This window comes from Pararge aegeria, chromosome 15 (genome assembly GCF_905163445.1).
Source record: "Pararge aegeria chromosome 15, ilParAegt1.1, whole genome shotgun sequence".
NCBI lineage: Eukaryota > Metazoa > Arthropoda > Insecta > Lepidoptera > Nymphalidae > Pararge > Pararge aegeria.
Genome location: NC_053194.1, coordinates 9,941,795 through 9,957,549, shown reverse-complemented (window position 1 = coordinate 9,957,549; position 15,755 = coordinate 9,941,795). Strand labels below are relative to the sequence as shown.

Genomic DNA, 15,755 nt, shown 5'->3' with positions numbered 1-15,755 from the left:
CAATAAAATATCTGGCCAATATGAATTTACAGTTATCAAAAGTTTAATTATTTACCTACTGTAACACTACGCTCACTTTGGGGCTCGATGGTGATGTGAGTATTGTTGTATTATATTTATTTATTTTATTTATTACTTCTGCCACGTAATAGAAGGCCACATCGACGCGTCCAACCGTGTTTTGCAGCGTTTAGTTTGCGTTCTGCGTGCGACCAATCACAAGACCCTTGCTCGTACGTGCGCATCTTCTAATTGGTCGTTCGATACATTTTCTTCAACTCTTGTCAGTGTCAGCCCTTTCCAACCTTCTCCATCAATGGCCCTCTCTTTCACGTCTTTATATGTCCCACCTCAAACTTTAGTTTTATTTGTCCCACAAAATCCAGTCCCCTCTCATTCCACTTACCATGCATAGACTAATTATAATCTTGAAAGCCGCTATGGTCGCATATTGGACACCACAGTTTCCTTAAGAGTATTAATATGTATCATAAATGGTAAAGTGTGCTTTATTTTGGTATTTGTCGCTGACTCCGCAACAGCGACAGATTGATATAACTTCTCGCACATATATATTTTACCCAATACGCGCGATACTCTTTATTACAATAATACCAACTTCTACTAATATCCATATTATTATTAAAAATGTAGCTTTGATTATTTTTTTACCTTTTTACACTTAAACAACTGATTTTAACTAAATTTTGCAAAACAAACTCAAAAACCATTTTTTTTTCTTTTTATTCCACTACTAGTTAGGTCTTGACTGCAATCTCACCTGGAGTTAGTCGATGATGCAGTTTAAGATGTTAGCGGGCTGGCCTGTTAGGGAGTTCGGTAGCCATACCCCTCGGTTTCTTTAACCGCTTAGCGGCACGTCTTAGTCGGTAGGGTGGTAACTAGCCACGGCCAAAGCCTCCCACTAGACCAGACCAGAGGAAATTCAGAAATTATAAATTCCCAAATTAGAAAAAAGAAGAAGGTTGTTTCTGGGGTAATTTGTTTCTTCTCATACCCATGGGAACAGCTATGCAAGACTTCGGACTCCATTTCAGATTTGAGACGTCCCGAATCGTGAATATCTCTCATATTTGTGATTCATCACAATAGGCGTCGCGAGTTCGTGACATAGATGTACGAGGGTTCTCTTGATAAATAAAACATGAGCAACATCGTGTGTTTTATCGGAGTTCTTGCATATGGAATAGAAATCTATATTAACACGGGGGGGGTTCTAGAGTCTTGACTCCCGTCTTAACTGTTTCTATAATTTTTTTTACATTAACATTTGCAGAGCAATTCCATTCGTTTTACTCATCGCATGGCGGGTAAGTCGTAAAGCTTAGGATCTGATTTTCTATAGTTTTTAAGTCTAAACTGTGTAATTTTTGCTCACGAGAACAGACATTTCTTTTCCAGAAATGTTGACATTGACAGTTTGCCATTACTGGCAAATAAGTTGCCAAGTTATTAAGCGTTCTGGTACTATGGCGCGTAAACTTAATAAGGAGCATGGCTTGAATAAGTGCGCGGAAAGCCGGAAAATCTGTATGGTGTAATTGACAATTTAAATCCTTATACTCCACACCAAACAGATCTTCGGAATTCTTTCGCGGAGTATAGCTAATGAAATGTAGATTTCATAAAAATCCAGGTATTGGTTTTCTGCGAGAGTTGGTTTAATGTTGGGTCCTAATAAAGCTGTTTTGGTAGTATTCGAGTAAACCCTAAATTTAAAAACTTTATAGTTAGTTAAACAGCATAAAACCACTACGCTGTTAAAATTCAGTTCTAAGGATTATCATATGTTTCCGATAAGAACCAAGTCTGACAGCTAAACGTAGTCTCCAAGCCTGAGGCACAAAGCACCAGTTTGCTAAATCCAGACTAGAACTGAGAATGTCTGAATGCAAAAATATTTAACAATTTTTTGCCCGACGCGGAAATAAAACTCAGTTTGCTGGTCAGAGGTAATAACGATAAAATATTATAGGTAAATAATAAATATACTAGGACAATATAAACATCGCCATCTAGACCCAAAGTAAGCGTAGCTTGTGTTATGGGTACTAAGATGACTTATGACGATTCTTATGAATAATACACATAAATACTTAAAATATACATATAAACACCCAGATACGGAAAAGCATTCACGCTCATCACACAAACAATTTTCCAGTAGTGGGAATCGAACCCGCGCCCTTGGACTCAGAAAGCAGGACAAACTGCGCCAATCGGCCGTCAAAAATTAGAAACAGGAAGTGTTGATATTTTAATTCTGATTTTTAGTCGAATTCCATGGTAACCGTGCATTATAAAACAGAAAGCTTTGATATGGGCTTAACCAAATTGCCTACATTAACCCCCTTTCTAACTGTAATCGAGCAAAACCACATGAACCCGTGTGGCCCACATGAAAATTAAATTAGGCATTGAGATAAAATCTTGCCATGTTGGGATGTATAATAATTTATAAACAATTTGGGTACGCGGGTTAAATAATTTCGCTTTTGGCTTTTATTGCTACACTAAATCAAAAAGTAATTTACACGCTTCATTTTGAGAATTATCTAGCGAAACGATCCCTAAATATATAAATTAAACAACTTAAAATTAGTTTCTTGAAGAGCTTTTTATTTAAAAACTGTGATTTTAATAGTTTTTTTTAATATTATTTTATATATTTTGTTGTTAAAGTATTTATTTGACAGCTTAAAAAGAACTTTTTAAAATTCAGTTTTAAGTTTTTAGATAACTCTTAAACTTATAAAAATGGCCACCTGTAGACACGTGAACGATTATGGACTTTGAGTAAGTGGCGATCCCGAACCGCTAAACGCTTTGTTTGTCGACCCCAACGAGGTGGACAAACGACATCGAACGAGTCACTGGGTGCCGTCGGGAAAAACGGCCCGGGACCATGGATTTTGGAATTTGCTACAAAATACCCATCCAGTCTAGCAGTGGATGTCAATCGATCGAAGTAAACACGTAAATGCTACCATCCTATATCCTTCATTATATATGAGTCAATCGAGAAGCTAGAATAGATGTGATGAACATAACTAACATAATATTCATCGTGGCTAGCTATGTACCTAATATTATTTTACGTGGTATACTGAGCTAGTAAGTTGTCATTATTTTAGTTTATACGTATATATATACATCCGCCCTCACAAACTATAGCATTTATAATATTAAGTAGTATGGTACGCATGTATTCAATCGTTGTCCCATATGCCTCGCTACTTGCTGTTATTTGAGAAGAGTTATGTCCTTTATATCCGACAATATTTATCAGATCTTCATTAAAATTAGACTTTACATGTTTTATAGTATCAACTTTATAATAAAAAAATAATTTTTAAAATCGGTTCAAATTTAACTCGTAAAATTGACAGAAATTTCATCCCGTTTCCCGGAGGAAACTTATTGTTTATCGCGATAATAGGTATCCTATATGCTGACCCGGAATATCAGCTAACACTATATAAAATTTTATTTAAATCCGTTCAGTAGTTTTCGCGTGATTCCCAGACAGACATACAGACAGACAGACAGACAGGCAGACAAAAATTAAATAAAAAACTGTTTTGGAGTCAGTATCGATTATAAAGCATCCCCCGGTCAAGATTTTCAAAATATATTAAATGTACATAAATTTTCCAGTTAAATTTTTATTATAAGTATTGATGTAGGTACTCGTACATAAAAGAGAAAATTGGTTACAACATTATGTAAACAGGAGTGACTAAAAGGCCCATTTAATGGAATAGAAGAACTTTTCTGAAGTAATAAATTATTCTCTATGTAGTCTGGAGCGAATCAAACAGCGAATCGCTACACCATCTGCATTAAGTAGGAACAGGACTATCACGATTAACATTGTAAAGGACTTTGCGAGATAAGTTTTCGTTATTCCATATTAACTGCCTCATTGGTGTACTGGCTAGTATAATATTTATTTTATTTATACTCTTTATTTGCAAACAAATAAAAATACAGGAGACAGGAGAAGTATGCAAAAGGCGGCCTTATCGCTTTGTAGCGATCTCTTCCAGGCAACCTTAGGATAAGGAAAACAAAAGGATAACATACTGCAGGTTGTGCATATTAAAAAAAAAGAAATACATACTTATAACTACATACTAATACTAGATTACACAAATAAAATAATATATAATATAATAAATATAAAAAAAATAATAATAAACTAATATATAACATATCATAAATAAATTAACAGCAGTAAATACTATTAAAAGTCGTCTTCAATGTAAACTACAGTGGTTTTAGACTGCCTTATGTCGATTGGAAGCGCATTCCACAGCGCTTGCACTTTAAACGAGTGCTCATAGAATTTAGTTCTATGAAAGGCATACTCAGAGTCAGCGCGCGACACGATCTTAAATCGGATTGCACTCCCAGAAAAGTAAACCAAGAAAAGTATATCATTGGAAAAGAAATCGAAATGGGCATTTCTTCACTCCGTGGCTTAGAAAACAAGCTAAGCCCTCGTACTCAGTTAGTTTCACTAACTTGCCATAAAGCATGCTAAAGTCCGCGGGGTTCCAGCGTGATGGCCTAAGCTATATATCCCTCTCTCCTTTAAGAGAGCATCTCTCTGTACCCGAATATGATGCTGCTAATGTTAAGTGATGTAAATTGATAACGTTATATGTACTTACAGTTTTAGGAGTGCAGTCATTAAAAGTTTATTTTGAAAACACATACGATTTCTCAGTTTTCACGTACACTTTCTGTTAAGTAAATATTTTCCTGCAATTCTTGGCCTCCACTTTTTTTTTTAATATAAATTATTTAAATAAGATTGAACTTATTTAAATAAATTATCTCACTCCAAATGTACCACCACCAACACCTAGTTCACCTTCATAGCAGTGGTTTCCGAATTAACAATTAAGCCTATACACCTTACATAATTCTCTACCTAACTATGAATGTTTCATAAAAATGAGTTTAGCCGTTTGAAATATTAGCCAAGACAAACAGACATCAGCCAAAAGTAACAAACAAGTGTTTGGGTTACGTTAACGTTCAAATTATCATATTGACAAATGAGAGAGTTTTATCAAAATCACAGATTATGTGTTTCATTTCTCTTATGTGTAAAGGTCATCTTATCAAATACACTTTTGAGCTTATAATTTTGATGGCAAATAAAATCTATTTTTAGCGTGTCCAACGCCGAATCTCTACGCACCCAAACTTGACCTTTTACGTGATTATGGACGATCCTCCGAACTTAACTTGAGCATTTACCCTACTTGTAATATATAAACCCCTATTATGCTAACAAGCGCCCTGAAACGCATTGCTAACAATATTGGCAATTACCAACTTTGATACAAATATGAAGCGTGAGTGATGTTGCGTGTTGCACCTAATGAAACTCTATGTCTTCTATTATGATATCTCGGATCATCAAACCGATAAAGCATACACTTCATCTGTACGTATATATCTCTGAGAATGCTATGAGCTGAAAGTGCTAAATGGATTTGAATGCATTTTAATATACTTAGTTATTTATCCCTAGCACTATAGGCAATCACATTTTTTTTAGACAAAATATAATTTAAAACGTACCCCTGGTTTCAAATATAAAACCATTTTTTTATCCCCAAAATTCGCTTCCCGAGGGATAGGAGATGGTATTTTTTAATTTAATATTAATTGTGATTTTTAGATCTTTAAAACCAAAGCACAATAAACACAATATATCACTGCATTTAATATAATACACTTATACTAAAAATATTCTTAAAAAAAGTCGGCACCAGTCGGGTTCAAACTTAGATATTGTGATAAAGCGCGCGTTTGCAAGGTTGTACACTTTTATAATATAGTAGGCGTCAACACAGTAGGCGTCAACAAAGTGATATAAGACATACAGCAAAATGAAAGACCGACAGGGGGCGTATAATTGTTTAGTGAAGATTCTAGGCTTTTGGTACTAGGGCCTAGAATGAAGTCAATACCTATCTCAAGAGTGACGTCCTGGCACAATAATTATTATCATTATAATGTTACAGTTGACTATCATCATTAGAGCACAGGGTTATGGTGATCTGTATTTATAATTCTCTAATTTTTTACTGAAAATGTGTAACGAATAAGAAGAAAAAACTTTTATTTATTTTTTAAACATTACTCTTATTTGAATAAATTGAATGAAACGAAATGCATATACACATTATTGTACACCTAACAAAAAAGAAATCATAAACAAAAACAACACTAAATAAAACACAGGTACAATGGGCGGCCTTATCGCTAAAAAGCGATCTCTGCCAGGAATCTATTCTATCATAACTTACTTTGCAACTGGATTTTTTTCTGAAGCGTATTGGAGACGTTTTTGCAGAGTCTCCTGTGCTTGGGCATACCAATACTGGCGATCTGGAACAAAATTACAGTTTTTAAATAAAATTATACTTAACTCCTTTTAAATCAAATCCTTGAATTAATTAAGCTATTGGTAGCTAAGTCACTTTAGTATTCATAATTTCTTCATCGTTTCAGGTCTGATCATATACTTCAAGGATACCAAAACGTGGTGGTACCACGCACCGTCATCAATCTATACATACGAGTATAAAAGGCAAAGGTGACTGCCTGACTGACTGACTGACTGATCTATCAACACACAGGTCTAACCACTTGACGGATCGGGCTGAAATTTTGCACACAGAAAGTTATTACAACGTAGGCATCCGCTAAAGTATTTTTGAAAATTCCATCCCTAAGAGGGTTAAATTGGGGATAATAGGTTGTACAAAATCCTTCATTTATTAATTTATTTTTCAAATGACATCCATGAAACTTTGATTTTAGGTTTTCGATTAAAAATAAAGAAATACGTATTTCACAAATTTTAATAATTCCAACTCAGGTTGATGCCTTTGCCTTGAAAGGGGATGAAAATTTATATCAAATTTTCTGATTTTTTAAGTAATTTACCTTCATATTTTTCTAACCCTGTGTAGTTAAAATTTACCAAATCAAAAATTAAACTGAAAAGGCGCGAGCAAAGCTATTTACAAATAAACCGATTTAATATTGTTTGTTTAAAATTGCCTAAAAAGATGGTCTTGAAATAATTAAAATAAATTAATTATTGTATTTGAATACGAATAAAACCATGTATACCATGCCTTGTTTAATGAAACAAATATTCAGGAATTATTTGTCGAATATGTATTTATATTTGCAGTATCCACAAGAGACTGGAACATACGAATTAGATATTCGTAGCGTATCGCCCACACCTTACAAACACTTCTGTTTTGAATACAAACACCGACGGAACTTCTGAGGTTCGGAGGAATGTTGAACCTGTGTTGCGTAGATATTGGGCTGGGTAATGTTTTTGAAATCTATGGATGTTATACAGCAATAATTTGTGTGTTCGAATTGCATTCCTAGCCTAACAAACAAAATTTCTTTTGTTTGTTTATATATTATATTTTATATTCTATGTTATTGTCCTTTTTTATGATTATTTGGTTATTGTTTAGTCGCGAGGATTCAGTGACGACGAAGATAATGGGGCTGGCTGAAAACCAGTGCTGCACGTTTTAGTTTGCAGCTATACTGAGCCAGCTCCTTTGTCACAGATTTTTTTTTTTTTTTTATACTTTAACAATTATTTTATTTCACGAATGTAACATTTTACACAAATGTGTGACAATAAATACGATTTTTCCTTCTTTTCTTTCTTTCTTTCTATTGGCTAGCACCGAACGGTCTTTTCGAACTATAAATATAAGAATAATCGCTTAGAATATTCTATCCAAATATGAGCTTATTCATATTTTAAAGTCATTAGAAGTAGAACTAATACTACTTCAAAATTAAGTAAATTATACGAATTTAATATGCCCATTAGCTCTAGCTAGTGAAACCATAGTTTGGTAAATAATAAAAGGACGAGTCTCCCTTATTCTTTTAAAAATTATGTTTTAATTTTTGATCATCATCTTAACAACCCATTACCGGCCCACTACATGGCACGGGTCTCCTCTCATAATGACAAGAGCTTAAGACCGCAATCCACCACTCTGGCCCAGTGCGGAATGCCGGACTCCACACACCTTTGAAAACATTGTAGAGAACTCTCAAGCATGTCGGTTTTCTCAGGATACTTTCATTCACCGTTAAAGAAAGCTATATTTTAATTTCTTAAAATGCACAAACTTAGAAAAGTTAAAAGTGTGTTCTAGGATTCGAACTCGACCCCCGAAAGTGAAGTTGGAGTTCTACCCACTGGGCTATTACCACTTTCGCTCACTTCTATATTCTATATTTATGATAAGTTACTAAAACTAATTAAGTTACCTTAAATAGGCTCGTTTCGCACGTTAATTTGACCGTACAACACATAATTGTAAGGAATTGTTTTAATATAATTTTAGTAAATAATATTCAAGGCGAAATTTCCTGTCCAACAATCATATAAATTACATCGTAGGAATATGTCTGGTTTCGTGAATTCTACACACTAAAATATACGCATCGTGCGTTAGTAGGTAGGTACTAGATAATGCACGATGCGTATATTTTTAGATCGATAGGTTTTCATCCATGTGTGAAACCATTAATAAGATACCATTTTTGTACGTTTTCGGGGAATGTATTTTTAGACTGCACCTTATCTGTGGTAGAATTGTGGTAGTTAACCACAATTTTACCACAGATAAAGTTTTTCATTAGGACACTACATAAAACAAATATATCTTTGAGATTTTTAAACCGACTTCATAGGAACGACCATGATTCAATTTGCAGATTATGTATTTTCAAAATGTTGGAGGTCCTAAGAAAATTGCAATTATGTAACACAAACTAGAAATATTTGGCTTGCGCTAAGAAAACTGTTGATGATACATTAAAAGTATGTATTTTACATTATTAAAATACTCATTATTACCTGCAAAATCCGTAAGGGAATATATCTAACTATAATATGTATATATATGTGTCGCAATAGCAGCTTTTGGGCTCTAAAATAGTTAAAATAATTATTAGATCGCCGGCAGAAACAAAAGTGGGTTACAACAGTATTACAGTATTGATAAAATATAGCTTGACCATCAACGGTATTTATATAGCAGTAAAATTTCATTTTAACTTATTTCAATCGGACATTTTATGTAGAAGTAATCGCAAGTTAAAAATTTAAGGTCAACGCCTAAAAATCTTAAAAAACGTTTTTTTTATAAACTACACCCGATTTTTTTACAAGAATTACACAACATAAAAATATGCTTAAAAACAAAACCAAATGCGGATGAAGTCGCGGACAACGTTAGTTAGTTAGACAACGTAGTCGCGTTATTAATATTCAAAACAAAACAGTCCAAATTTTTATAGGGGAAAAATGCATGCATGCATGCACCTTCCAGTGCGATGTCTTGGTTGGATTATCGGCTCAGGCTGCTAGTTGGTAGATATTTAATTTTTCTGAGAGGCACTTCTTGTCAGTAGAAGCCTATAGTGATGAAACTTTATCTGTCCACTCACGATCACTTAAGTGATACATGTAAAACCACACAAAGTGAAGTAAGGAAACAGTTAAAAGTTAAAAGACTGAAGAAGATGATGATGACGGTATTGTCAATAATCTTGCCGAGTAATTAACTTAAATGCATTATTTAAGTGATTTTTAATAAAAAATTGGTTGCCTGTAAAGTCGGTATACGGGCGAAAGTTTTACGTGACAACGACTTTGAGTAGTAAAATAATTTTAATGTGAATATTCATTCGTATAGTAGGAAGAAGGATGAAATAATAGTAACAATTTAAAACATTTATTTATACAAAGAATTATATTTAAAACATTAATTTATACAAAGAATCTCGCACTGAATTTCATATTAACAAAATTTTATTTTTACCTTTACACATACATACGTATTTATATACAAATATACATACAATAACTTGCAATACATTTGCGTACAATGAAACAGCGTTTACTACAAAGGGACGCGTGCCTTTCACTTTTTATGTCTGTCTCTCTCGCTCTTAGGCGGGCTATCCATGCCCGAGTGGAAGGGACGCGTGCCTCTCACTCGCTCTCATTGTGAGCGCATAACGTGAGCGGAGCGTAACGCAGTTTCTTTAAGTGTCACCCGGCAAACCAATTTATAAGACGTTGTCACGTCAAAATAATAATAAGAACGTTTAATTCAGATAAAAATCCATAGCTACAATAATAACTTTAATCTTATTTACTATATTATAAACTAAAATTGGCCAAACCTATGAATAATAAATAATTAGGAATCTCCTAACTAAGGTAAGCACCCTCTTAAGCACTTGGTGTGTGAGTGTGTACTAACCCAGTGCTCCATAATTAATGCCCGGAGAAAGCAAATTAAGATTTGTAAAATTAAATTTTATATTATCAAATATCTCAAAGTAACGCTTGCTTCTATCCAACACTTAATTAATTATATATTGTTGTTTAGTATTTATTATTCATTAATAGTAGATTACGTTATTAGACGAAGGCGACAGTCGCCGTGCTAGTCGTAAAGACGCATAACTGAATGGGATGTAGTAACAAGCAAATCTACTTAATGACAACATTTGTATTCATCGGACATCGTTCTCCATTTTGTTATCCAACAGAAATCAAATCACGATGGTCCTTGGTACAGCAGTCTTGGAATTACTTTTACTGTTGTCTTATGTATAACAACAAGTCTGACTTTAATTAATTTTGTTTCACTACAATCTTATTTAATCGTGAGTAAAATGCTATGAGACATATAACCGGAAGCAAATCAGTGAATAATGAAGTCCTCTGAATTCGGAACAATGTAATAGATACACATCAAAATGTATCTATGGTAGAGATACCCAAACGTACGGTTTCACAACAACCATTTATCAAAGCGATAGTACAAAACAAAACCGCCGAACATTTTGTGCTTTGTTAAATTGTTTCTATTTATATTATTCACAACTTTTAAGCTCATAACATAATATTAAAATAAATAGAAATATAAGAAGAAGCATGCCCGATACTCGATTGAGAGGAATTATTATTATTGTACGTAAGTATAGGTCAATGTTTTAAACAAGTAACCCAAAAAAAATGTCAAAATGATTGGTGGTAACTTGTGCGTTAATTAATAAGTATAGTATCATACTACAAAGTAGAAGACCTTTATATTTTCTGTCGTCCTACTACTTGCAAAACATAGATAATGGTATGGTTGTCACTGCCTAATTTTTATGAAAACTCTGTGCAGTTATTTGTCTTAAGCATTTATTGAAGAAAAGGTTGTGAAACTTAATATTTCTATCATCATGAATGCTGTAATATGGGCACATAGTTCGGAGTAAGGATGGACGTTGGGGTCCCAAGGGGCTGGGAATGGCAGCCCCAAACTGGTAAGCGCAGTGTGGTCGACCCCCGACGAGGTGGACAGACGACATTAAGCGCGTCGCAGGTAGCCGCTGGCCGCAAGCGGCACAGAAACCGTGGAATTTGGAACTCCCTACAAAAGACCTATGTCCAGCAGTGGACCTCTGTCGGTTGATATGATGATGATGATGATGATGATGAATACTATAATAGCTTATAGTATAGTTGTAGAGCATTAAGTGACAGAACTCGTCCGGGGAAGTACTACCGCCAAGCTTATTTCTGCCGCATAGCAACATTTTTACAATTTATGCCGTGTTTCGGTCTGAAGCCTGTGGTTGCCAGTGTCAATTACAGACAAATAAGGCTTAACACCTACAATGGACCATTTACTTGTTTCTTAACTATTACTATAAAAAAACCCAATCGGTTTAATATCCGTCTAGGCTAGAATTAAAAAAAAAAATATATACATTGTAACCACACGGATTCGTCCGGTTGTTGCGGATTACAGCAAATTAATAAGCAGTTAATAAAAAATATTTGTTGACCATCATCTACGTTATCCATACAATATTACAAGTAATTGCACACAATTTTGCCTGCGTATATTTTCTAGTTACCGAGAAGGGTTTTCGCGGTAATCTTGGCCCGCCTTGAATGCACGTATCAATGATATGTCTTTAATTGTTATGCTAATAGTAGTCTACACTATTGTTGTAAATATCACATGTACTAAATATTGGAAAGCGGTACATTTTTACAAGCAAACATCAACATACTGCGTGCTAACAAATTTACAATAGTGGTTGATTTATAAATATGTAAATACTAAATATTTTGAAAAATATTTCAATTGCATCCATTAATTACGGTTACGGTTATATTTTTATTGGGATCAAATTAAGGTCAAGGCGTAACCACCTTAAAAAGCGTAATAATATCATATATTCCAATCCGTATTCCACCTTCGATATTTTTCATTTAAAAATTTATTAATGAATTCCTGTTCCTTCTATGGCACGGAGCTGGTTAAAACAGTTTCGTTACTTTTGGCTACTACTGAGAATTTCTAGATAGCCCAATATCTAGAAATTAATAGATATTGGTCCTCGCAATCCCTTATAGTTAATAGACTTACAGATCAACGAGCCAAAAGAATAATAAGATACTCGGAGCTATATATTTTGTTTGTAGGTAAAAGTATTTGTGAATAATCCCTATCCCTACTTCCCTACTAATATTATAAATGTCAATGTAAGTCAAAGTCAAAAGTCAAAGTCAAAAGAAAGTTTGTTTGTTACGCTTTCATACAAAAACTACTTAACCAATCCTCATGAAACTTTGTACAGATGTTCTTGTAAGTGTTAGAAGTAATATAGGATAGTTTTTATCCCGACATTTAGCTCGGTTCCTTTGGGAGAGGGAATGAAAATGTCTGACGATTTTACACCATAACTCCGACAAATTATAACCGATTTTAATAATTATTTTTGTACTATAGAGGTTGTGTGTTTAATTTTGCCCAAACTTTATGTAGATCTGATGAATGTGGTTGGAGATAGAGGCCAGAACTCCGCAGTGGACAGCAGCAAACCCCTCATTTAAGGCTTAGCGATACTAAATACTTTAATTTTTTAGAACTATAGCTAAATTGAATGCCACATCAAAAACAAAATCAAACGCGGACGAATATGCGGCCAAGCTAGTAGGAATATAATTGAATTCAAAATTTACAAAGAAGCGGTAATAGCCTTAGGTAATAGCTTTATCCTTAGGGAGGGCTAAGTTTATCCCCAGCTCCAAACTTCTAATTTTTTGGAGCTAGGTGCTTTTTTATATTTAAGTAATTTCAATATCGCTTGCTTTAATGGTAAAGGAAAACATCATGAGGAAACCTGCATGAAGTCTACCAATCCGTACTCGGCCAGCGTGCTGGACCCTAAACCCTTCTCATTCTTAGAGGAGACCAGTGCCCTATAATAGGCCAGTGAAAAATATTATTTTATTTATATTATTATGATGAATTTACAACGTATAGTGATATTTTCACTATACGTTGTAAATTCATCTATTAATATTGCAGCTAAATTACTTGGTAGGGAACTAGGTATCATATTCCCAATATTTGACGACGTTGAAGTTTACCTCGTTTGGCAACTGATATCAAACACTGAATGCGTCCGTGCTTCGATCATTTCAATATCACTTGGTTTAATTATAAAGGAAAAAATAATGAGTAAACCTGCATGATGTTCCTCCTTCCAATCCTAAAATTTAAATCCAATTTTAAATCCTTTTCATTCTGAGAGGAGACCAGTGTCCTATAATAGGCCCGTGATAAATATTAATGACGATGAATTTACAACGTACAACGTAAAATCACACTATTAATATTGCTACTGTATTACTCGGTAGAGAACTATGAAATTCCCAATATTTGGTTCAAAACAGGGACATTTGTATTCGATGGACGTTGAAATTTACCTCGTTTAGTAACTGATATCAAACACTGAATGCGTTTGTGCATTAAATGCGTTCGTGCTTTGATCTTTCCAATCTCACACGTCATAATTCACTTAATAAAAGTCCGAACGCAAACGGCCTGCATTTTATGTTCAAAGGACAGACTGAGGTTAGAATAGTAGGTATTTACAGTTAATTTAAACCTACAGATGTCGTATAGGTTTGTGCAGGGAAAAGGGGAATAAGAAGGTAAATTATTTTCAGGAGATTTTGACTTTACAATGAATAATTGTTAAGCTTAACATTTATTTTTATCTCAGCGTACAATTGAGTTTAATGATTGTATTTAATCGTTTTATTTCCTACAGAGTGCAAAGCGCAACTTTTGCACCAAAGTGTTTCTTGGAAATTGGCCTAGCCACTCAAATGTAGCAATTGAATGTGACAAACAACTTGCATCTCTATATCTGTTTATTTGTTAACAGCTACTTGGTGAATTCAATTTTCATAAAACAATGGAACGCTTTTAGAAAACTTTACCTTATATAAGTATCAAAAATTCATATCAAACTATTTTTAGAAAGATTTAATCTTTCTAAAAATTTACATAATACAGCGTATTTTTATACTAAGTCTCAGTTAATGGCTGTTCATTAAAACCTGCTTAACAGTAAAATCAAAACGCCTAAAATGTATAACTGATAAAAATCCAAAAGTGCACGCCTCATAATCTCATTCATTAAAATAAAATTGAGATTATTTGTAAATAATAATTAAACTACATCTAATTATACTGTGAAAACTAATAGGCTTTTATTCCTCAAAATACTGAAGTCTATAAAAAAACCAACTCGATAAGTGAAGTATTTCGCTCGTTATCCTGACCACAAGATACGGGATCCGCACATACAGACACACGGACGTCCAAGACAGTACTTTTTTAAACAACTTTTTTACTAGTTTAAATAATAAAAAGAGATTTAAAAATATCATGAGTGTTAAAAATAGCGTTTTTTCTCAACATTTATCTATTTACATTCACTTAAACGGCCGATTGGCGCAGATTGCAGCGACCCTGCTTTCTGAGCCCAAGGCCGTGGGTTCGATTCCCACTACTGGAAAATGTCTGTGTGAATGTTTTCAGTGTCTGGGTGTTTATATGTATATTCTAAGTATTTATGTATATTATTCATAAAAAAATATTCATCTGTCATCTTAGTACCAATAACACAAGCTACGCTTACATTGGGGCTAGATGGCGATGTGTGTGTATTGTCGTACTTATAAAAGCAATAAAGAATAAAAAAGTGACATTTTAAGTTGGAGAATCACTCGGTGTGCGTAAACTGACAGTAATACCCACCTCAACGCTTCGCTTATGAGGCGTGCAATTACTAATATAAAAATTATTAATGTCAGCGATTGACAGGATTGAAGTAAATTTTGAATGGCTTCAGTTAAACGCAGTAAAAGTTTTTCAGGAATTCAGCAGTAGTTTGATGTGACATTTGTAACTACATGAGGTTTTTTATAGAAATAACTTTATAGTAATAACGATATATATAGGCGGTCTCATGAAAAGTGGAATACCATCGCCTATAAACAGAGCAACATTTCGCAGGGCATACAAGAACCACGTCCTGTAACATGCCGCCTGCTATCAACCTGAGGTATAGGTGTTAAGCCTCATGTTCCTGAATTACTCCAGCAACCACGCCATTCAAGCCGGAACAAGGCATTGCAACAATACGTATACTACGACTACGACAATACACACATAGCCATCTAGCCCCAAAGTAAGCGTAGCTCGTGTTATGGCTACTAATATGCTGTTGAATATTTTTATGAATAACATATATAAATGCTTATAATATACAGA

The 15,755-nt window shown here is 34.0% G+C and overlaps 1 protein-coding gene across 1 annotated transcript in view; it reads right to left on the bottom strand.

The window, feature by feature from the left end:
• The window catches only part of LOC120629898 (alkaline phosphatase-like), a 121,568-nt gene that overhangs the window by 20,444 nt on the left and 85,369 nt on the right, over positions 1-15,755 (bottom strand). Inside the window, exon 3 of the mRNA XM_039898975.1 lies at positions 6,351-6,432. Within this exon, the coding sequence (XP_039754909.1) occupies positions 6,351-6,432 (82 nt within the window). The remainder of the gene's footprint in view (positions 1-6,350; positions 6,433-15,755) is intronic.